Raw genomic sequence first — 24,144 nt, 5'->3', positions numbered from 1 at the left:
TAATTAAAATTAAACCAAATGTTAAAAAAGTATAATAATATAAACAAATAATACATAAATAATTAAATAGTAAAATTATATAATAAAAAATGTAACATTAAAATATAAAGAAAAGTAAGTAAAATATAAAGCAATTAATACAAAATTAATAAAATAAAAAATCAAAATAAGTGTGAATAAAATTAAGTATGATAAAAAACAACTTAAATATTAAAATATAATGGATAGAAATAAAACACATAAAAAATAAGTACTGTAAATAAAATTAAGTAAAATATAATAATTCATAATTAAATCATAAAATACAATATGATAAAAAACAATTAAATATGAAAGATTATAAACAAAAATAAATTAAATTGACAAAATAAAATAGTAAAATAAAATAATTGTACATTATATCATAATATTGATGTAAATTAAATGGAACAAGTTAAAATAAAAAAGAGAGAAAGTGAAAAAAAATAATGTAATAAAAAATTAATTGAAATTGACAGCAAAGATATATGATATGGGAATAAACTAAAGAAAATAATGTGAAGCAATCCAGGAGATTAAAATGAAAATAAAAAGAGGATGTGACCTGAAATCAACTCGTGTATTAATAAACTGCAGCTCCCCGTTGTTATTGTGATGTGGGGGGTGGGGGGAGAAGAGCCAGCAGGTAGCCTCAAACACACTGAGTCACTTCCTGTTGAGTCTGAACCTCCTTCAGGTCAATGTTTAACCCTCAAACTGTCTCACCTCTGGACTGTCTGTCTCTCTGTCTCCGTCTCTGAGAGGAGACATCTAGTCCAACCAGATTACAGATTAAAACCAGGACCACGTCCACGTTCAGTCAGCTGGTAAACTTTGAACTGACGTGTTTTCTACAAGTCAACTCTGTGTTTTTTAGGTTGTAGCGGCTCAGTTTTAAAGCTAGAGTGAAGATACTGGTATCATGTGAAACTACAGAACCTGTTGAATCCATCGGTACCAACCAGGTCAGACTAGCTGGTCATGAAGGAGGTTAAATAACGCTCCAAATTTACGCTAAATGTTGGAGAGGAAAAACTGTCATCTTATGATTGGAGCATATTGTTTTATGCTAAATGCAGTACCTGTGAGGGTTTCTGGACAATATCTGTCATTGTTTTGTGTTGTTAATTGATTTACAATATTAAATATATACATACATTTGCATAAAGCAGCATAATTGTCCACTCCCATGTTGATAAGAGGATTAAATACTTGTCAAATCTCCGTTGAAAGGCTAAACGCCAACAAATATGGATTGAAGCAGAATATTTCGTTAGATAAAAACAGGATTTTTGGAAATGATTACATCTATCTTTTTTTAAATAAATGTTGACTTTTAGACTTTTTATATATATATATATATATGTATATGTCTAAACATAAAATTGTTCAAATAGGCGATTAAATATAACAAATAAAATATAAAATATAAATTAGTACGTAACTGAAAATGAATAAACTGTAAACAGGAATGTAGTAAATGTATATGCATAATGAGAAATATACATACTGTATATAAAACTGTTAAACAGTATATATATAATATATATATATATGTAGTATATACAGTAGTAGCAGTAGTACAAGTTCGTTATTTATCATATGCACAACAATTACATGAAAAGCCTCTCCAACAACACTCATTAAATATGTATAAAAATGAGCGATTAATCACGATTAACTGTGGACAATCATGCGATTAATCGCTATTAAATATTGTAATCGATTAACAGCCCTACTTTGTTCCCTTTGTTACTTGTGGGGACATTTATTTGTCACCATGTTAACAGGTGAAACTAATCACATGAAGACTACTTTCCATTTAAGTGTCTCAATGACTAAATTCAGAATGTCTTCCATATAAAAGGTCTCAAACTAAGAGAATAAGACGCTGCTTCAGATGTATCCTCAGTAATGTTCACTGTCTCTTTCAAACACACGGTCACAAAGTTGTGATGTTAATGTGAAGCAGCAGATCCTGACAAACTAACACAACGTGTTTAATGTTTTATGCTCGGCTGCAGAACTAGAACACGAGGACTTGTGTTTGTTTACAACTTTACAAACAGGGATTTAAATATTTAGTGGGCACAGAGAGAGAAACAGGATATCAACGTCGTGGGGTGGGTCCAGGATGTTTAAAGTTCCCTCTGTTTAAACAGGAAGTGACATAGTGAAAACATGGGAAGTGCTGCAGCAGTGGAGTAAAAACATATCATATATAATATGTTGATGCATATCAGGGTCCACCTGGAGGCCACGAGGGCTGACGGACAACACGGTGAGAAACTCTGAATACGATTAGATGTTATCCGTGTACTCACCTCTCCCAGCATTCGCATTAGACGAGGAGTTGGAGGCATTGGAGGACGAGGTGGTGGTGGTGGAGGAGGAGTTGAAGGAGGAGGAGGTGGTGGTGGTGCACGTGGAGGAGGTGCTGGAGGAGGTGGTGGAAGCAGGGATGAGCCCCTCCATGTCTGCTGCACTGTGGGAGTGTGACAGACAGAGGGCGCTCATCGGCAGTAAACCCTCCTGCAGGGAAACACAGAGCCGATGTTAGACATGTTGGTTTTGTTAAAAAATAGATTTAAAACTGCGATAAAAGCAAAAAAGGTGTCAAGTTAAAAGTATCCAAGTTCAACACTAAAAGATGAACAAGTGCAGAGTAACTCAACAATTGTTTACTTCTTGACATGTTTGTTTTAACTGTGGGGACATTTAGTTATTACCGAAGAGGGGGTTTGTTAATTGTGAGGACATTTGATTTGTTTACATTTGTTACTTGTGGGTACGTTTAGTTTAACATTTGTTACTAGTTTGTTAACATTTGTTATTAGTTTGTCAACATTTGTCACTCGTTTAACATTTGTTACTAATTTGTTAACATTTGTTACTAGTTTGTTAAGATGTGTTACTAGTTTAACATTTGTTACTAGTTTGTTAACATTTGTTGGTAGTTTGTTAACATTTGTTACTAGTTTGTTAACATTTGTCACTAGTTTAACATTTGTTACTAATTTGTTAACATTTGTTACTAGTTTGTTAAGATGTGTTACTAGTTTAACATTTGTTATTAGTTTGTTAACATTTGTTGGTAGTTTGTTAACATTTGTTACTAGTTTAACATTAGTTACTAGTTTGTTAACATTTATTACTAATTTGTTAACATTTGTTACTAGTTTGTTAACATTTGTTACTAGTTTAACATTTGTTACTAGTTTAACATTTGTGTCTTGTTTGTTAATATTTGTTACTAGTTTAACATATGTTACTAGTTTGTTAACATTTGTTACTAGTTTAACATTTGTCACTAGTTTAACATTTGTTACTAGTTTTAACATATGTTACTAGTTTGTTAACATTTGTTATTAGTTTGTAAACATTTGTTACTAGTTTCTTAACATTTGTTACTAGTTTCTTAACATTTGTTACTTGTGGGGACATATTTAGTTTATCTTTTTAATTGTGGGGATGTTAAGTTTAACATTTGTTAAATGTGGGGACGTTTAGTTCGTTAATATTTGTTACCTGTTGAGACGTTTGTTTCATTTACATTAAAGGGCGTTTGATTCGTTACCTGCTGGGGCGTTTGATCTGTCGTTCTGACCAGACACCACCCGGGCCGTTCGGCTGAACGCTCCACCAGCTCCACAGTCTGACCACAGCGGACGCCGAGCTCTCCCGGTCCTCCGGAGGTGAAATCCAACAACACCACCACTAACTCACAGCCTCCTGACAGCTGGAGACACAGGTGAGACAGAGTATTTATTTCTAACAGAGTACTAGTAGTAGTAGTAGTAGTATCATCAGCAGTAGGGCCGGCCCACAAACACTGTTTCCAGAGGGGTGTGTGCTGCAGCACCATGACTTCACCACTGCTGCAGCTGGCTGGGTGGGTGTGCACATTAAAACGTGGCTGTATGCTGTTATTTAATATTATTATATATATATATACTGTAGCATTAGTGGCATTATAGTGTTAATAGCATGTACATAACACAACATGGTATTCCATTCTGCAGATTTGAAGTAGCACCAAACAGAAAAAGCTTTTTGCTTTCAGGGATTCAGAGGGGACGAATAAACGCGACATGACAAATGACAAAAATATAAACCGTGACGCCGTCATACATCATCCTTAATGTACGATCTCCAGCCGTCCAATCACAGTGGGGCAGAAAGCATCATGTGATCTTGTGATAATTAACTGGAGCACATGGGCTCCAGCTGGTGAAGAAAACACTCTCCCTCTCAGAGAGTCTACTGGGGATACTGGGGTGTTCCCCGTCCAAATCCAACACAGATGTGAGCTAAAAACATGCAGACGGTACAAACACATGGATGTGCAGAGGAGGAACGCACCCTAGTACATTAACTAACTACTTAACTTTAAGGTATTTCTTATTTTATACTTCTACTCCACTAAATCACAGCTGTAGTTTACTTTAATTAAGTACAATTAGAAATACCAGTCCAGAAATACTCCAGTCCTGAATTGAAAATGTTACCTCAGTAAAAGTACAAAAGTATATAATAATATATAATATATATAATATAATATAATATCTGACAAAACAAGACATTTAAAGGACATTAATATCTGACAAAACAAGACATTTAAAGGACATTAATATCTGACACAACAAGAGTTATTACCAAAGAGGAGGTTTGTTAATTGTGAGAACATTTGATTTGTTAACATTTAGTTTAATGTTTGTTACTAGTTTGTTAACATTTGTTACCAGTTTGTTAAGATGTTTTACTAGTTTAACATTTGTTACTAGTCTGTTAACATTTGTTGGTAGTTTGTTAACATTTGTTACTAGTTTGTTAACATTTGTCAATAGTTTAACATTTGTTACTAATTTGTTAACATTTGTTACTAGTTTGTTAAGATGTGTTACTAGTTTAACATTTGTCACTAGTTAACATTTGTTACTAGTTTAACATGTGTTCCTTGTTTGTTAATATTTGTTACTCGTTTAACATATGTTAGTAGTTTGTTAACATTTGTTACTAGTTTAACATTTGTTACTAGTTTAACATTTGTGTCTTGTTTGTTAATATTTGTTACTAGTTTAACAAAACAAGACATTTAAAGGACATTAATATCTGGCACAACAAGACATTTAAAGGACATTAATATCTGACAAAACAAGACATTTAAAGGATATTAATATCTAACAAAACAAGACATTTAAAGGACATTAATATCTAACAAAACAAGACATTTAAATGACATTAATGGGCATTTTTCGCTATTTTTTTACATTTTATACTTAACGATTAATCAATAATGAAAATAATCCTTTCTAATTATAATCTATAATATATAATAATATATCAGTCAGATAATCTGCTGTATTTCTCCATTTCAGTCCCTAGTTCTTCAGTTCCTTCACTCTAAACACCACCAACAGTGCCAGAGGTCAGAGGTCAGAGGTCACAGCCACCGACTCCTACCCTTAACTTAACTTAAGTTCAGGTAGAACAAATGAAACGTACCTGGTGAGGAGAGCAGAGAAGAAGAAGGGAAAGTTTTCTAGAATAATGTGAGGACTGAACGGAGGAAACTCCCTCCAACACTGAACTAACCCGTCCAGCTGCAGCTGGTGATGTCATCAGACTGTGGACACGCCCCTCTGGAGTGTGTACATCACTGTGTGTGTGTGTGTGTGTGTGTGTGTGTGTGTGTGTGTGTGTGTTACCTTGTCGCTGTCGGCGGTGTTTTGTGATGTCCGGGAGGCGATGGAGACGGTGTCGGGTTGACTGCTGGCATCACCCAGACTGTCGGCGTCCTCGCTGGTCTCCCTGAGACGGACGGAAAGACGTAAGTTGTGTTTGTATTGTAGCCAGGTATCCCTTTAAAAAAACCTTTAAAAGACTGTAATTTCAAAAGCCCTTAATTAGGAAAGTATACTTAAAGGCTCCGAAATATTTACAATTGCAAATTAAGGTCATTTTAAGGGATTTTTGTTCAGTATTCAGACATTACATAGGTTTAAGGTAAGGGTTTTTATCTGTTTTCTGCATGGATTAAGGGTAATTTAAAGGGTAAACACCCCATAAATTCACTAAATAACATTACAGTTATCCCTTAATTTGTATCTTAAAAGAAGCTTTCTCAGTTAAGGTATAAATTCAGGGGCTCAACCCTATATATAGTTTTCACCCCTTTGTTCCAAACAATAATTCCTTAATTTACCCCTGAAATTAAACCAAACACTTGATTAATCTAAATTAAGGTGTGTTTGTATTGTAGTCAGATATCCCTTTAAGAAAACCTTAAAAACCTTGTAATTTCAATTGCCCTTAATTACAAAAGTAAGTACATTTTACACTTAAATGTTTGCATTAATTACGAATATTTGCCAATTCCATTAATGATCAGTTTAAGGTTAAAGGATTTTAGTTTACTTAAAGGCTCTGAAATATTTTCAACTGCAAATTAAGGGCCTTTTAAGGGGTTCTCAGTCAGTTTAAATGAATGGGTTGTAACATATTAAAGGATTTTTAATCCGTTTTCTGCATGTCTGCATGGATTAAGGGTTTTTTAAAGGGTTAACACCCCATATATTCACTAAATTAACATTACAGTTATCCCTTAAAGTGTACATTATGGTGTGTTGGACAGAATGTTCTGGAGTTCACGACCATCAGAGCAGAGGTCAAAGGTCAGTTTGACTTTGGCGTGCTGACGGATCACATGGTGTGAGGCATCTGGCGTGGACGCGTTAACTGACCTGCGGCTGATGCTGCGCTGGCGCCCCAGGGTGGGGTTTGGCGTCTTGGGGAGGGGGATGGGCTCCCTCAGCGCGCCCCGCAGGTGGCCCCGCCTCTCCTGGATCACCTGGCGAATGCTGCGCACCCACTCCTGCTTCAGCTCCAACGACGCCGCCTGTAGAGAGAGGACCACAGAGCTTTAGAAACCGTCCAACAAACCCAACGCCATCGGATGATCTGGGCGCGGACGCACCTTCAGCACCGTCTTGTTGTCGGACGTCGGTGTTCGTCCGACCCACAGAGCGAACTTACAGGGGTCGCCCTCGATGTGCTCCGTCACCCCGAGCTCCGACGTCTGGGAGACACAACATCGTTATTCTTATGACATTATAATGATATTACAACATATTTAAGGTTTAATTTAAGGTGTTTTTTACCATCAGTCTGCTCTTATACAGTTATATAACATATTTAAGGTTTAATTTAAGGTGTATTTTACCCTCAGTCTGCTCTTATACAGGTATTTGGTTCGTCCAGACGAGTCTTTGATCTCCTTGCTGAAGATGAGTGACAGCTCAAACAGGAAGAGGTGTCGGTCCCGCCCCTTCCTGATCAGAGACTTGGGCTCCCAGACCAGGAAGGAGTCCTGGAGGAGGAGCTCTCCCTGGACCTCCAGACCCTCCTCCAGACCTGCCGGCGGCATCGGTAAGACCATCAGTTAAATACGTCACGTCTTATATTAATAACATCCCGGTATGAACATGTGTGTTACCTTCCAGCATGCTAACGTGCATAGCATCGTTAGCTCTCTTGGGGACGCTCAACATCACGTCCAGGCCTTCTTTAATCTCGCCTTTACCCTCCTCGCAGCACGCCAACAACTCCTACAAACACACTCGACGGGATCAGTAGAGAAAACACGGAAACAGCAACTGGACTTGGTTTAGGTTCTTGAAGACGTTTAACTTCTCATCCAAGAAGCTCCTTCAGTTCTGTCTGAATGGAAGGAGAACCGTTCCCTCTAACGGCCCTTAACTCTGGTGGTTCACCTCTAGAGGAGCACTAACGTACGGAGAGGTTTCTATATTCCTAACGACCCCACAGAGGTCAAACTCCTCCTGGGTTCCCCTTCCGTTCAGACAGAACTGAAGGAGCTTCTTGGATGAGAAGTGAAACGTCTAAACTAGGGATGCACCGATACCTTTTATTCAGACCGAGTACAAGTACTACCGAGTACCGATACGAGTACCGATACGAGTACCGATACGAGTACTCCTCTGTGTCTAAAGACCCTCGTTAACAGCCAGCTGGAGGGTGTGAGCGACACACGGCAGGCTGGGGAGTCCCGCATACGAGGCGGTGCGCCGCCACCGGCTCTAGGTCGGCTTGGAAAGGCTCGGGGCGGAGGTGCTTCCCAGGGCCGCAGCTTTACAGCGCTCCCCGCTCGGACCTCGCCGCACTGCGGTTGGGGCGCACTTGACAGTCCGCCCCAACCGCGTCGTGCCCACGTAAAAGGAGCCAGGGGTCTGCGGCGATATCGGCAACCCACCCGACCCGTCTTGAAACACGGACCAAGGAGTCTAACGCACGCCAGAGTCAGAGGGTGCAAGCAAAAACCTGTGGCGCAATGAGAGTGAGGGCCAGTGGGCGCCGACTGAGGTGGGATCCCGGCCCAGCGGGGTCGGGCGCACCACCGGGGAGGTGGAGCATGAGGACCCGAAAGATGGTGACGAGAGGTTAACATCGTTCCGCCGTAAAGTGGTATCGGAGCCGTTTTGCTAGTCCATGAGCACAGTATCGGACCCGGTATCGGTGCATCCCTAGTCTAAACCAAGTCCAGTTGCTTCTGATTTAACCCTTACTCAAATACCGTGGTGTTCTTTCACATGTACTTCTAAAAACACGCCGTTACATGCCAGCGTAGCGTTACCTTACCTTTAGCAGCAGCTGGTACTTAGTGATCCTCTGAACTGGTTTGATGAGAGCTGATGAGATGGAGTTGGTCAGACCGTGTCTCCTCTGGACCTCCTGAAGACACAACACAAGAAGTAAGATATACTGCATCAGCCTGTCTGTGTACTCGCAGTACTCCAACTAAATTACTTTATAGGTCAGCGGTTCCTACCAGTCCAGCCTCAGGGCCCAATTTACCCCTTCAAGTCACTGACCAATCAGAGTACTGCAGGATATTTAGCTGTACTTGTTATAGAACTCTTGATGTCCTGGATGTTTCCTCAGTGTTTACTATTATAGTATATATTGCAGCATATCTTGCAGTATTTGTTGTGTTTGTGTACTAATGCAGTAAATATTGCAGTAAATATTGCAGTATATTTAGCAGTACTGTAAAGTGGTGGACACACTACCCGCATGAGACGCGCGTCTGACGTATTAACTTCATACCAGCAAGACTTTACTGCAGTTTCGAGGTTTATCTGTAAACTTGTTTTTAAATCAACACTTCCTGCTTTCATTTCAGAATAAAAGCCCTAAAGCGGGTTTTCTTTGCACAGAATCCCTTCATTTGTTAACACGAGGCTTTTATTCTGAAATATGTGCCGGACAGTGATGTGGAACATGCAGTGACTTGGAAAGCATCATAAATGAATACAGTACTGAGTTTTAATTGTGGATTATTACTATTATTTACTAATTACCACACGTTCTGAACCTTTCTGTCTAAAATAAATATTAATTATATTTATCATGAAGTTAAATGGCCATTAAAAGACAAACTCTATGCAGAAAGAAAGGGCTGACAGCAGCAGCAGAAACACAGCTGACAGGCAGCCAACACGCAGCCACCATGCGATGCAGACGCCACGCGCTCCTGACGTTGGTAGTGTGTCCACCACTTAAGACGTTGGCCAGTTGAACAAACCTCAAAGAAGCCGGCTCCGTGCTGCTGGATCAGTAAACTGGAGTCCGGTTTGTTCCTGCAGTACGTCACGTACATGTGGAACTTATCCGCCTGGAATACACACAGGAATACTTGTTCAATAGCATTACTACTATGTACAGTATTTTGATCTCTAAATGATTAAGAAGACGAACTGGTTACCCAGGTAACGAAGCAGTGTCCAACGTCCTCAGGAAGCTGCTCGTAGTTCTCCAGCTCCTTCAGGAAAATACTGCAAAACACAGTACAAATACATCACTGGATGTACTGGAGCTCTGGAGTACATTTTGCAGTATATTTTGCAGTATATATTGTAGTATATTTTGCAGTATTTTTTGCAGTATTTTTTGCAGTACCTGTTGTGGAACTCGTAGATGTCCTGGATGTTTCCGAACACGACGTCGTCCTTGTTGTTGAGACCAGCCGGGACGTCCTCTGAGCCGCTCGTCATCTCCCACAGGTACGTCTACACCAGGAAGAAGTATTACTGTTAGGAAGTACTGTACTGGTACAAGTACTGCATGTATTCTGTGGTACTATGTGGTACTGCAGTACTACGGTGTACCTCGATACACTCCTGCAGATCTCTGACGTAGACTCTCTCAGTTTGAAGCAGCTCAGCCATGATGTACCTGAGGACACACGCACACGTTACCAAACCGTAGTACAACGGTAGTACTCTCACTGATAGTACTAGTAGTAGTAGTACTAGTAGTACTCACTCTTTCTTGCGGGCGGAGCGCCTCTTCTCGTCGCTGACCTGATGACTCGGGTCGGACAGGTTGACCTCCGGGTCCGAGTCAGACAGACTGTTGGGGATCAGCTCCAGCTCCAAGTCCTTATTGTCCTGACGGGGACAAACGCAGTACTAGTACACACACAGAATACTACTAATACTACTACGTTACTTCATAAAGTACAAACACAAAATATGACTAATACTAAGTACACACAAAATACTATTAATACTACTACTTTATTTCATAAAATATACACAAAATACTATACTTACAAAATACTGCAACTTAATGTATTCTGTACACTAAGTACTACTTAACCTCTTAATTTCCCAGTGTAATGGCGTGTTGTGTGTGTATTCGTACCTGCGAGCAGCCTCCCAGCGCCGTCTCCAGCAGGTGGCGGTACTGACCCATCCTGACGGTGAAGTCGCGGTACCGTTTGTCCACCGCGGAGACGCAGCGGCGGAGCTCGGTGCGGTGGGCGTGGCCTTTGGCCAGCATGCTCTCAGCCAGTTGGATGAGCAGGTGAACCTTCTCCTGGGTGTGCTGGGAGGACAGGTAAGGGATAAGTACTTGTACATATATGTATATAGATGTGTATATATACACAGCTGTGTTTGTGTTCTCACCTTGGCGGACACGCAGAACTCTCGGTGTTGATTCAGCAGTTCTTGCGTCTCGGACACGTTCGCGCCCGGCGTCGTGTGCGTGACGAGGTAGTGGTCACCTGACTGCTGCAGCCAATCCAGAGCCTGCAACGAAAAGACACGTTAATGGTCAAACACCAGAACCGAGTATTCGTAGGACAGAAGTGTACGGTGACCTGGTAACTTTAACATGAGTATATGGTGTAAGGGGGGCGGGGCGGTCTACCTGTTGGGCGTGGCTCTGGAACATCAGGTACTGCTGGCACTGATCTAGTCGACGTTTCTTCAGAGTCCAGAAATGAAGAACTCTGTTTTCCCTCTGGAGCAGCTCGCTGAGGATCCCTGCAGTACACAGTACACATCAATATATGTATTTATATATAAACCAGTTGACCGCGGCGTCCCTCAGGGCTCCGTACTGGTTCCACTGGACTTCTCATTACTGGTGTGTCGGTTTCACCTTTGACCTGCTGCTCCGGTACCCTGGAGTGACCCGTGACCTCGGTGACCCCCGTCATGCTGTGGCCCGAGATGTTCGCCATGGTGACGCTGTTTCGGTGGATGTACTTGAGGAAAACCTCGGCGTTCCGTCGGGCCAGGGTGCAGGCCTGTCGCCATGGAAACAAGACTGTTAGGAGACCCGTTTAGGACCAGGCGGACTCTTTAAAACCTCTCCTCACCTTCAGAAACGCCTCCTTCTGCTCCATGTGTTTACTGACGAGAGGAAGGAGGAGCTCCGGCTGCCTCTCTCCTCCTCCACACCAGTCCTCCTCCCTACGGTACTCCTGCTCCAGACTCTCCAGAACCCCACACACCTGGACAGACAGGTAGACAGGTAGCAAAGTAAGACAGGTAGGTAGATAGATATAGAGACATGTGGACAGTGAGACAGGTGGACAGTGGTACCTGCTGTGACGTCCTGTAGAAGGCGGCGGAGGCGTTGACCAGTTTGAGTCGGTCTTCAATCCTCAGCATCAGAGTCTGCCAGTGTAGCGCCACCGTCTGGGCACAAGACCTCACTGCATCGGGGTCGTAGTGACCCGACCTGATGGGCCACCAATAAAACCAGCGTTTTACCATCCTTATACAACTGTTATCTTAGTAAGAACCAGACCTGATGGGCCACCAATTAAACCAGCGTTTTACCTTCCTTACACAACTGTTATCTTAGTTAGAACCCGACCTGATGGGCCACCAATAAAACCAGCGTTTTACCATCCTTATACAACTGTTATCTTAGTAAGAACCAGACCTGATGGGCCACCAATTAAACCAGCGTTTTACCTTCCTTACACAACTGTTATCTTAGTTAGAACCCGACCTGATGGGCCACCAATAAAACCAGCGTTTTACCTTCCTTATACAACTGTTATCTTAGTTAGAACCCGACCTGATGGGCCACCAATAAAACCAGCGTTTTACCATCCTTATACAACTGTTATCTTAGTAAGAACCAGACCTGATGGGCCACCAATTAAACCAGCGTTTTACCTTCCTTACACAACTGTTATCTTAGTTAGAACCCGACCTGATGGGCCACCAATAAAACCAGCGTTTTACCTTCCTTATACAACTGTTATCTTAGTTAGAACCCGACCTGATGGGCCACCAATAAAACCATCATTTAGCCTACTATAACTGTTATAACCTGACCTGATGGGCCACCTATAAAACCATCATTTAACCTACTATAACTGTTATAACCCGACCTGATGGGCCACCAATTAAACCAGTGTTTTACCATCCTTATACAACTGTTATCTTAGTTAGAACCCGACCTGATGGGCCACCAATAAAACCAGCGTTTTACCATCCTTATACAACTGTTATCTTAGTTAGAACCCGACCTGATGGGCCACCAATAAAACCATCATTTAGCCTACTATAACTGTTATAACCTGACCTGATGGGCCACCTATAAAACCATCATTTAACCTACTATAACTGTTATAACCCGACCTGATGGGCCACCAATAAAACCAGGATATCGTTTGGCCTCATACAGAGTTGGGTTCTAGCTAGAACTCATTCAGAACTTAGGAGGAGAACCAGTGTTCTATAGGAGACTAACCTGACCAGCAGCTCAGCTCTCTGCTGTAGAGCCAGAGCCACCTGGTGGGTCCTCTGCAGGGAGTCGGCGTGGAGCAGAGCCTGGAAACACAACATGGTGATATTCAGAGTAATATCAGTGTACTATGATGTACTGTATGTATTAGAGGTGTGTACTATGATGTACTGTATGTATTAGAGGTGTGTATACGGTGTACTGTGATGTACTGTATGTGGTGGAGGTGTGAGCAGTAACCTCGATGGCCTGCTGGAGGCGCTCATGTTCCCTCTGCAGCTGCTCGGCTTCAGACAGACAGCTGGAGTTCAACATGCAGGACGACAGCATCACCTCACCCTCTGAGATCCAGCCCAGCACCTGAGACAGACCGACAGGTAGAGGTCAGAGCCTAGTACCTGGAGGTTACCTGACTCTACAGGTGTGTTACCTGTTTGACCTGGCTCTACAGGTGAGTGTTACCTGTTTAACCTGGCTCTACAGGTGAGTGTTACCTGTTTGACCTGACTCTACAGGTGAGTGTTACCTGTTTAACCTGGCTCTACAGGTGAGTGTTACCTGTTTGACCTGACTTTACAGGTGAATGTTACCTGTTTGACCTGACTCTACAGGTGAATGTTACCTGTTTGACCTGACTCTACAGGTGAGTGTTACCTGTTTGACCTGGCTCTGCAGGTGAATGTTACCTGTTTGACCTGGCTGTATAGGTGAGTGTTACCTGTTTGACCTGGCTCTATAGGTGTGTTACCTGTTTGACCTGGCTCTACAGGTGTGTGTTACCTGTTTGACCTGGCTCTATAGGTGAATGTTACCTGTTTGACCTGGCTCTGCAGGTGAATGTTACCTGTTTGACCTGGCTCTGCAGGTGAATGTTACTTGTTTGACCTGGACCTAAAGGTGTGTCACCTGTTTGACCTGGCTCTGCAGGTGAATGTTACTTGTTTGACCTGGACCTAAAGGTGTGTTACCTGTTTGACCTGGCTCTACAGGTGAGTGTTACCTGTTTGACCTGGCTCTACAGGTGTGTGTTACCTGTTTGACCTGGCTCTGCAGGTGTCTCAGCTGTAGGTTCTGCTCCAGGTGTGTGTGGGTGTGATCGGCGATCTGCTGCAGCTCCTTCTGTTTGTCCTGCAGGAGGCGCTGCAGCTCCTCCACCTGAGCAGGGAGACCTCCCTCTGCCTCCGACAGCTCGATACCTGACACACACACACACACACACACAAGGTCCTCAGTAGTGTAGTAATATACAACCGTGTGTGTGTGTGTGTGTGTGTGTGTGTGTGTGTGTGTCTCCATGGCAGCTGGTTTCCATGGAGACCAGCTGTGTGCTTCAGAGAGCAGTTTCCATGGCAACCCCATCCCCCCCTTTTCCCCCTCCTCCCCTCCATCACCCCTAATATCATCAGTGTGTTCCTGAACTGGACTAGATGTGCTGACTGGTTCTATTCTATTCTATTATAATCATCTATCTGAGATGATCACCATGGCAACCAGGTCTGGACCCCCCCCTCCGGGTACCCCCTTCAAAGATGCACCGCTGCAAGCCTCCAAATGAAACCCCCAAAAACCTGGAAGCACTTCAAGGACCACATGAGCCCTCTACCTCCTCTCTCTCTACAAGACTCTGAGACCCCCTCAAGGACCAACAATCTATGGACCCCCCCCCCCACAGAGACCCCCCCTGGGACCACCACTAGAAACCCCCAATGACTCCTGAAACCCACAAAAATGCCCTCAGCACCCTAGAACCCCATCAGTGACTCATTGAATCCACTTAGGAACCAGTGTCTGGAACTTCCTCAAGGACCACTGGAACCTGTGAAAAGGCTCCTGAAAATCCTTCAAGGTCCACCTTTGATGGATTCCCCCCCATAAGAAGGGCCCTCTAGAACCCCCTCAAGGACCAACAATCTATGGACACCCCTCAAAAACCTCTGGAACCACCATAGGAGGCACTAGAAACCCCCCAATGACTCCTGGAACCCACAAAAATACCCTCAGCACCCTAGAAACCCATCAGTGACTCATTGAATCCACTTAGGAACCAGTGTCTGGAACTTCCTCAAGGACCATTGGAACCCTATATGGCTAATAGCTGACCACCCAAGGATCCCTGAAAATCCTTCAAGGTCCACCTTTGATGGATTCCCCCCTATAAGAAAGGACCTCTAGAACCCCCTCAAGAACCTCTGAACACCTCCAAGGAGCACTAGAAATTACTTCATGACCCCTGAAATGCACAAATAAGACTCCCAGAGTCTCCTCAAGGACTACTGGAGCTCCCTAAGGGACCTCTAGGACCCTCTTCTGGAATTCCCAGAGGGAGCAATCGAAACCACTTAAAGAACCCAGGAGAAGACTACTGGATCCCTGGAACCCTGTCAATGACTGATGACGTTCCCTTCAAGACCATTAAACCCTCGTAGAGACTTCTAGGACCCTCTTATTGACCACTGGAGCACCGTCAAGGGTCTGTTGAACTCCCTCAAGGTTCTCTGAAAGCCCCTCAAGACCATTGTATCCCCTAAGTGACTATTCCTCAAGAACCTCTGAAAACTTCTAGCAAATTGTAGAACCCACCCAAGGTTCCCCTGGAACACACTGAAAGATGCAGTGAGGTCCCTCCAGGTCCTTAGACTCCTGTCGGTTACTTCTGGAGATTTCTTGGGGAGCCCTCTCAAAGATCACTAGGATCAAGGATCTCTAGCATCCCCTTGAGAACTTCTTGAACATGTGGAAGCATTAGAACCCATCCAAGAACCTCTGAAACCCCTTAGGGAGCACTGACTCCTGGAATGCAAAGAAATACTTGTGGAAGTCTCTCTAGGCCACCAGAACCCTGTCAATGGTTCCCTGGGAATCCCTTAGGGACTAGTGGAACCCCTCCAAGGACTATTTGAACCACTGGAAGCCTGAATCTCTACCTCCTCTGATACCTTTGGGTGGTCTCTGGAAACTCCAGGAACCCTTTCAGTGACCACTAGAACCCCTTAAAGGACTTCAAGAACCACCTGAAGGACCACAGCTGGAACTCCTTTAAGGAGCACTAGAAACCGGGCAAGATACTCCTGGAAGCCCCCCAAAGACTCATGTAGTCCCTTTCTTGTCTCCGGTACGGTAACGGGTGCCTCTTACCTGACGCCTGGACCTCAGTGATGTACTGCTGAAGGTCGTGACCTTGCTGGATGACCTCATAGATCATGTTGTTCATAGCAAGCCTTCGCTCCATGTGCCTGCAAACCAACCAATCAATCAACCAATCAATCAAAACCATGACGCGGCCTCGTTGTTGATGAGTCGTGGTGATGTCATCACACCGGCCTGTTTACCTGTGGATGCGCTGCTGTGCTAGCGTTAGCACCTCGGGGCTAGCCTCCACCAGCCGCGACTGGCCCAACGCTAGCTTGTCCTGGGCTAGCTTGTCCTGGTTAGCGTCGCCTAGCCGCGGCGATGCTTGCTTCTCTGCGGAAAAGTCCTGGGACTGTTTCTGGAGGTCCTGCTTCCAGGCGTCCATTTCCCCCGTTACCTAGGAAACACGTAAACAGGAAACGCAGCCTTGACACAGCGGCGGGGGGGGGGGGGGGTACAACGTATTGATTATTGATTATTGATAAACGGCGTACCTCCAGCGTGCACTGCTGCAGGATGCGGAGCTGCAGGTAAACATCCAACCGGATCTTCCTCTGGTGGAAAAGTTCCTCCAGCTGGACGTGAGACTCCTCCAGCTGCTGCAGCACTGTCTCCACATGGACCACCGAGCTGCCCTGAGGCCTGAAACAAACGCACCTAAACTGGTTAAACAGATCAGAGAACAAACCCACCCACATTGGCTTTATAAACTAGAAAACAAACGCACCCACACAGGCTATATGAAGTAGAAAACTAACACACCCGCAATGTTTACATTACACCAACTCCACACAGGCCCCTGAGCTGCGCTGACGAGTGAATCAAACGCACCCACACAGGATATACAAACCTAAAAACAAACAGACCCGCACAGGTGATATAGATCACAAAACAAACACACCTAAACTACAAAATAAAAGCACCACTCTTCTTAAACTAGAAAACAAAAGCCCCATAACTACAAAATAAAAGCACTCACGCACTCTACTCAAACTAGAAAATAAAAGCCCCTAAACTACAAAATAAAAGCACTCACGCACTCTACACAAATTAGTAAACGAAAGCCCCATAACTACAAAATAAAAGCACCCACACATTCTACACAAACTAGAAAAACAAAAGCCCCTAAACTACAAAATAAAAGCACCCATATATTCTACACAAATTAGTAAACGAAAGTCCCATAACTACAAAATAAAAGCTCCTACACACTCTACACAAACTAGAAAACAAAAGCCCCTAAACTACAAAATAAAAGCACCCACACATTCTACACAAACTGGAAAAACAAAAGCCCCTAAACTACAAAATAAAAGCACCCACACATTCTACACAAATTAGTAAACGAAAGCCCCATAACTACAAAATAAAAGCTCCTACACACTCTACACAACCTAGAAAAACAAATGCACCTAAACTACAAAATAAACTCCCACAATAATTACATACACCAGTTAAGACACGGGCCTCTCAGCTGCCCTGACGAGGGAATCGAACGCACCCACACTAGTTGCAAAAAGCCCACTCGTGCAGCGCTGAGGCATGAATCAAACGCACCCTCACTAGTTATAAACAGCCCACCCATGCAGCGCTGATGCATGAATCAAACGCACCCTCACTAGTTATAAACAGCCCACCCGTGCAGCGCTGATGCATGAATCAAACGCACCCTCTCTCTCAGTGAGTACCTGAGTTGCAGGATGAGGTCTTCTCCTTCCCGGATGACACTCATCGCAGCTTCCTGTGGGTCAGGGTTAGAGTCGGGGTTAGTGTCGGGGTCAGAGGTCAGCGGGGTGTTAGGTTGTTATGACAGGGTCAGAGGTCAGAGGTCAAAGGTCAGCAGGTGTACTACCTGTGTGTTGGCCTGCTGCTGCTGCTGCTGGCTGATCAGAGCCTGAAGAGACTCAACGGTGTCGGGACACACGAGGAGGTCTGAGGAGGAGAGCTGCTTCTGGAGGCCCTCCATCCACACCGAGAGCTGAGGAGGAGGAGGAGGAGGAAGAGGAGGAAGAGGAGGAGGAGGAGGAGGAAGAGGAGGAGGAAGAGGAAGAGGAGGAGGAGGAGGAGGAGGAGGAGGAGGAGGAAGAGTAGGAGGAGGAAGAGGAAGAGGAGGAAGAGTAGGAGGAGGAGGAGAGGTTAGAGGAAGAGGAAGAGGAGGAGGAAGAGGAGGAAGAGGAAGAGGAAGAGGAGGAAGAGGAGGAGGAGGAGGAGAGGTTAGAGGAAGAGGAAGAGGAGGAGGAAGAGGAGGAAGAGGAAGAGGAAGAGGAAGAGGAGGAAGAGGAGGAGGAAGAGGAAGAGGAGGAGGAGGTTAGAGGAAGAGGAGGAGGAGGAGGAGGAGGAGGAGGAGGAGGAGGTTAGAGGAAGAGGAGGAGGAGGAGGAGAGGTTAGAGGAAGAGGAAGAGGAGGAGGAGGAGGAGGAGGAGAGGTTAGAGGAAGAGGAGGAGGAGGAGGAGGAGGAGGAGGAGGTTAGAGGAAGAGGAGGAGGAGGAGGAGGAGGAAGAGGAAGGAGGAGGAAGAGGAGGAAGAGGAAGAGGAAGAGGAGGAAGAGGAGGAGGAAGAGGAGGAGGAGGTTAGAGGAAGAGGAGGAGGAGGAGGAGGAGGAAGAGGAGGAGGAGGAGGAGGAGGAGGAGGAGGAGGTTAGAGGAAGAGGAGGAGGAGGAGGAGAGGTTAGAGGAAGAGGAAGAGGAGGAGGAAGAGGAGGAAGAGGAAGAGGAAGAGGAAGAGGAGGAAGAGGAGGAGGAAGAGGAAGAGGAGGAGGAGGAGGAGGAGGAGGTTAGAGGAAGAGGAGGAGGAGGAGGAAGAGGAGGAAGAGGAGGAGGAAGAGGAAGAGGAGGAAGAGGAGGAGGAAGAGGAGGAGGAGGAGGAGGAGGAGGAGGAGGAGAGGTTAGAGGAAGAGGAAGAGGAGGAGGAAGAGGAAGAGGAGGAAGAGGAGGAGGAAGAGGAAGAGGAGGAGGAGGAGGAGGAGGAGGAGGTTAGAGGAAGAGGAAGAGGAGGAGGAAGAGGAGGAAGAGGAAGAGGAGGAAGAGGAGGAGGAAGAGGAAGAGGAGGAGGAGGAGGAGGAGGAGAGGTTAGAGGATGAGGAAGAGGAGGAGGAGGAGGAGGAGGAGGAGGAGGAGGAGGAGGAGGAGGAGGAGGAGGAGGAGGAGGTTAGAGGAAGAGGAGGAGGAAGGTGAAAATAGATAAATATAGATAAAGTAAACCACAACTATTCTTACATTATAATATGTATATACAGTATATACAGTATATATATATATATATATACATACACATACTGTATATACAGTATGTGTATGTATATATATCTATACTGTATATATTGTATATATATATATATACTGTATATATACATATATACAGTATAGATATATATATATCTATACTGTATATACTGTATGTGTATATATATGTATGTGTATATATATACTGTATATAGAGTATGTGTATATATATATATACTGTATATAGAGTATGTATGTGTATATATATACTGTATATAGAGTATGTGTATATATATATATACTGTATATAGAGTATGTATGTGTATATATATACTGTATATAGAGTATGTATGTGTATATATATACTGTATATAGAGTATGTATGTGTATATATATACTGTATATAGAGTATGTGTATATATATATATACTGTATATAGAGTATGTATGTGTATATATATACTGTATATAGAGTATGTGTATATATATATATACTGTATATAGAGTATGTGTATGTGGCGTTACCTCCTTGGTGTGAGTGTAGAAGGACACAGCGAGGTCCAGCAGCAGCTTTCTCTGTTCAACTCTCTGGATGAACGCCTGCACACACAACAACACTTCCTGTTCCTGTTGCTGCTTTTCACAATAAGAGCCTTCATCACTGTATATATATCTATATATATCTATATATATCTATATCTGTATGTACCTGCATGCGTAGCTCCAGGTCTCTGGCGGCCTGGTAGATCTCCTCCTCCTCACACTCTCCGGACTGGGCCAGCTGGTCGGCTGCTTCCAGAAGCTTCTCGGCGTTGGTGTAAGTGTTCTGACGTAAACATGAAATATGATTTTATTAAGACTGTCGTCGTCTGGAGGTTCAGGTGAGTTATCGGTTCGTCCAGGTGTGTGCGTGTTTACCTGTGCCACCTGCTGGAAGTCGTCGTGGCGTTTCTGCAGCGCTCGCGCTCGGTGCAGAGACTTCCCCACGCCGCTGTGCTTGTTCAGGAAAACCTCACCGTGCTGCTCCACCCAGTCCAACACCTGAGAGACAGACAGGTGGATGGACAGACAGACAGACAGGTGGAGGGACAGACAGACAGACAGGTGGAGGGACAGACAGACAGACAGGTGGAGGGACAGACAGACAGACAGACAGACAGGTGTTTTAGTGGGAAATAATCTGAAACGTTAATCAGGATCTGGATCAGGATCAGGATCTGGATCAGGATCAGGATCAGGATCAGTCGTACCTGTCTAACGTCCTGTTGGAACACACACAGCTGCAGGCGCTGGTGGAGGCGGAGCTTACGGTGCTGCCACGCCCCCTCCACCTCGTGGTGACCCTGCATGACCTGGTGCAGAACTCCCATGATGCCGTGCGTGGCGGCGGTGAAGTCCGGTTTGGCCACCGCCGCCGAGTCGTCGGAGTTGGTCGCCGGGCAACGCTGGAGGACGTCCAATAAGGCTTTACCGCTCTCGCTGACCTGCGGACAGACAGGTGGTCAGTCAGTCAGACAGACAGGTAGATGTTTGGACAGACAGGTGTTGAGACAGACAAGTATGCAGACAGACAGGTATGTGGACAGACAGGTAAAGGTAGACAGACAGGTACCTGGGTGTAGTTAGCAGAGATCTCCTCGTTCAGTTCCTGGTGTTTCTTGGTCGCAGCTTCCAGCTCTGCTGTCGCCGACGGCAACGACCCTTCAGAGCACACCTGAACCCAACCCTCCACTCTGAGCACGAACTGGACACACAGACAGGTGGAGAGACAGACAGGTAGAGAGACAGACAGGTAGGCACACAGGTACAAAGACAGGTAGAGAGACAGACAGGTAGAGAGATAATAGTTAGACAGGTTGACATTTACAGGTAAACAGGCAGGTAGACAGGTAGATAGAGAGGAAGACAGGCAGGTAGATAGAAAGGAAGACAGGCAGGTAGACAGGTAAACAGGCAGGTAGACAGGTGGAGACAGGTAAAGGACAGGTAAACAGGTAGGTAGTGAGACAGACAGGTGAAGACAGGTAGACAGACAGGTAGACGTGCAGGTGTGTTGGCATATGGTCGTACTAATCACCTGCGCCGCCCCCTGGTGGAAGCCGGTTGCCATGGCGAGCGTGTTGCTGCGCTCCTCCAGCGCCGTCGTCAGGGACTTCCAATCTTCCTGTAACCGCGACGACACCATGGAGATCCGCTCCGCCCCGTAGTGACCGGCCTCCGCCAGCCTCGCCGCCACGGTAACCACGCTGTCCACGTTCACGCTGCCGTTCTGCACGGAGACACACGCAGAGACGCGGTGTTTCAGGAAGTGTTGCAACCACCCATCCAACCATCCAACCAATCAACCAACCAACCATCCAACCAACCAACCATCCAACCAACCATCCAACCAACCAAACAACCAACCATCCAACCAGCCAACCATCCAACCAACCGACCAACCAACCAACCATCCAACCAACCAACCAACCAACCAGCCAAACAACCAACCATCCAACCATCCGACCATCCAACCAACCAACCAACCAACCAACCAACCAACCAACCAACCAACCATCCAACCAACCAACCAACCAACCAACCAGCCAACCAACCAACCATCCAACCATCCAACCATCCAACTAACCAACCAACCAGCCAAACAACCAACCAACCAGCCAACCATCCAACCATCCATCCAACCAACCAAACAACCAAACAACCAAACAACCAACCAACCAACCACCCAACCATCCAACCATCCATCCATCCAACCAACCACACAACCAACCAACCAAACAACCAACCAACCAACCACTGACCATGCAGTTGGCGGTGAAGTGCTGGTGTTGCGTCTGGAGGTCGACAGCGTGCAGGTGGTTCTGGCCGACCTCCACCAGGCTCTGCACGAACAACTCTTTACTGTGAGCGATCCACTCCGACATCTGAGAGACACAAAGTCATCAGTAGTAGTACTATAGTTATCAGTAGTAGTACTACAGTAGTACCTCGAAAACAGACTTATTCCAAATGACCTTGGTGGCGTCCTGCTCGAACAGGTGCAGCTGCAGCGCCTGGTCCAGGTGCAGCTTCCTGTCGCTCCAGCTCTGCAGCAGGTGACTGCGAGACGCCTGCAGCCGGTCCAGCAGAGAAGAAACCTTCGGCGCCACGCTCTGGAAGTCCGCCCCGCCCGACAGCCAGCTGCCGTGGCTACTGCCGCCGCCGCCGCCTTCAGTAGTGGCGTCACCGTGGGAGGGGCCCAGACGCATGCGCTGGAGCAAGCTCCGCCCCTCTCGCTCGAGGGAGTCGACTGGTGCGGTGGCGATGGTGTTACGGAGACGACCGTGTTCTTCCAGAAGTCTGGCGAAGAGAAAAACATTTACGCCGTAAACAAAGATATCTTTATGAAAGCCAAAGATTCACGTTACTGAATACGGTATCTCACTTCCGGGCCTCGTCCACGTCCAGGGGCTCCGGTATGCGGTTCAGCCCGGCCTCCAGCTGCTCCAGCTGGGCCAGCAGCTGCGTGGCGGCCCCCGTGAACTCCTCCAGACCCAGACGCAGCTCGGTCCACTCCACATGGTCGTACTCCAACGAGCCGCCGAGGTCAGCGGTCAGCTGGGAGGGGTCGACGAGCCGGGACAGACCCTCCACCGACACCAGGCTGGTCTGGAGACACAGATGGGAAGGTAGTACTATAGTTATCAGTAGTAGTACTTTAGGTATCGGTAGTAGTACTTTAGGTATCAGTAGTAGTACTTTAGGTATCGGTAGTAGTACTTTAGGTATCAGTCATAGTACTTTAGGTATCAGTCATAGTACTTTAGGTATCAGTAGTAGTACTTTAGTTATCAGTCGTAGTACTTTAGGTATCAGTAGTAGTACTTTAGTTATCAGTCGTAGTACTTTAGGTATCGGTAGTAGTACTTTAGTTATCAGTCGTAGTACTTTAGGTATCAGTCATAGTACTTTAGGTATCAGTAGTAGTACTTTAGTTATCAGTCGTAGTACTTTAGGTATCGGTAGTAGTACTTTAGGTATCAGTCATAGTACTTTAGGTATCGGTAGTAGTACTTTAGTTATCAGTAGTAGTACTTTAGGTATCAGTCATAGTACTTTAGGTATCAGTAGTAGTACTTTAGTTATCAGTCGTAGTACTTTAGGTATCGGTAGTAGTACTTTAGGTATCAGTCATAGTACTTTAGGTATCAGTCATAGTACTTTAGGTATCAGTAGTAGTACTTTAGGTATCAGTAGTAGTACTTTAGGTATCAGTAGTAGTACTTTAGGTATCGGTAGTAGTACTTTAGGTATCAGTCATAGTACTTTAGGTATCAGTAGTAGTACTTTAGTTATCAGTCGTAGTACTTTAGGTATCAGTCGTAGTACTTTAGGTATCAATAGTAGTACTATAGTTATCAATAGTAGTACTATAGTTATCAATAGTAGTAGTACTGCAGTTGTACCTCGAAGCTGAGCTTGGCGCTGCCCAGGTTGGTCTTGTGTTTCTGCCAGAAGGTGTCCGGTTTGATGAGCAGCGCCGTGTGGATGTTGGAGGAAAACGACTCCTGCAGCGTCCGTAGAACCGGCTTCACGCTGTCCCACTTGCTGCCGCGCATGTCCACCACCACCGTGAAGCCACGAGCGCGGACGTCCTCGCTGACGGACAGACAGACAGGTGGACAGACAGTCTTTAGTTCCACTGCTGAGACACAGGTAGACAG

The 24,144-nt window shown here is 45.1% G+C and overlaps 1 protein-coding gene across 2 annotated transcripts in view; it reads right to left on the bottom strand.

The window, feature by feature from the left end:
- The window catches only part of LOC141762767 (kalirin-like), a 45,812-nt gene that overhangs the window by 14,322 nt on the left and 7,346 nt on the right, over nt 1-24,144 (bottom strand). Inside the window, exons 4-40 of one of the 2 annotated variants that reach the window (XM_074626820.1) lie at nt 23,887-24,079; nt 22,866-23,089; nt 22,456-22,780; nt 22,243-22,365; nt 21,519-21,710; nt 21,054-21,185; nt 20,692-20,925; nt 20,360-20,482; nt 20,151-20,267; nt 19,967-20,041; nt 18,074-18,199; nt 17,910-17,962; nt 16,716-16,863; nt 16,422-16,618; nt 16,228-16,325; nt 14,125-14,288; nt 13,333-13,452; nt 13,099-13,178; nt 11,934-12,072; nt 11,708-11,842; nt 11,488-11,635; nt 11,254-11,369; nt 11,010-11,132; nt 10,744-10,926; nt 10,363-10,487; nt 10,206-10,272; nt 9,997-10,106; nt 9,803-9,872; nt 9,623-9,712; nt 8,677-8,769; nt 7,514-7,625; nt 7,241-7,431; nt 6,995-7,096; nt 6,762-6,916; nt 5,727-5,829; nt 3,596-3,757; nt 2,343-2,550 (exon numbers count right to left, since the gene is read on the bottom strand). In XM_074626820.1, the coding sequence (XP_074482921.1) occupies nt 2,343-2,550; nt 3,596-3,757; nt 5,727-5,829; nt 6,762-6,916; nt 6,995-7,096; nt 7,241-7,431; nt 7,514-7,625; nt 8,677-8,769; nt 9,623-9,712; nt 9,803-9,872; nt 9,997-10,106; nt 10,206-10,272; nt 10,363-10,487; nt 10,744-10,926; nt 11,010-11,132; nt 11,254-11,369; nt 11,488-11,635; nt 11,708-11,842; nt 11,934-12,072; nt 13,099-13,178; nt 13,333-13,452; nt 14,125-14,288; nt 16,228-16,325; nt 16,422-16,618; nt 16,716-16,863; nt 17,910-17,962; nt 18,074-18,199; nt 19,967-20,041; nt 20,151-20,267; nt 20,360-20,482; nt 20,692-20,925; nt 21,054-21,185; nt 21,519-21,710; nt 22,243-22,365; nt 22,456-22,780; nt 22,866-23,089; nt 23,887-24,079 (5,156 nt within the window). The remainder of the gene's footprint in view (nt 1-2,342; nt 2,551-3,595; nt 3,758-5,726; nt 5,830-6,761; nt 6,917-6,994; nt 7,097-7,240; nt 7,432-7,513; nt 7,626-8,676; nt 8,770-9,622; nt 9,713-9,802; nt 9,873-9,996; nt 10,107-10,205; nt 10,273-10,362; nt 10,488-10,743; nt 10,927-11,009; nt 11,133-11,253; nt 11,370-11,487; nt 11,636-11,707; nt 11,843-11,933; nt 12,073-13,098; nt 13,179-13,332; nt 13,453-14,124; nt 14,289-16,227; nt 16,326-16,421; nt 16,619-16,715; nt 16,864-17,909; nt 17,963-18,073; nt 18,200-19,966; nt 20,042-20,150; nt 20,268-20,359; nt 20,483-20,691; nt 20,926-21,053; nt 21,186-21,518; nt 21,711-22,242; nt 22,366-22,455; nt 22,781-22,865; nt 23,090-23,886; nt 24,080-24,144) is intronic. The other variant, XM_074626821.1, reaches the window with a different exon arrangement.

The sequence above is a fragment of the Sebastes fasciatus genome, chromosome 24 (assembly GCF_043250625.1).
Source record: "Sebastes fasciatus isolate fSebFas1 chromosome 24, fSebFas1.pri, whole genome shotgun sequence".
Lineage (NCBI taxonomy): Eukaryota > Metazoa > Chordata > Actinopteri > Perciformes > Sebastidae > Sebastes > Sebastes fasciatus.
The sequence above is the reverse complement of the archived record's forward strand: the minus strand, read 5'-3'. Positions and strand labels throughout refer to the sequence as shown.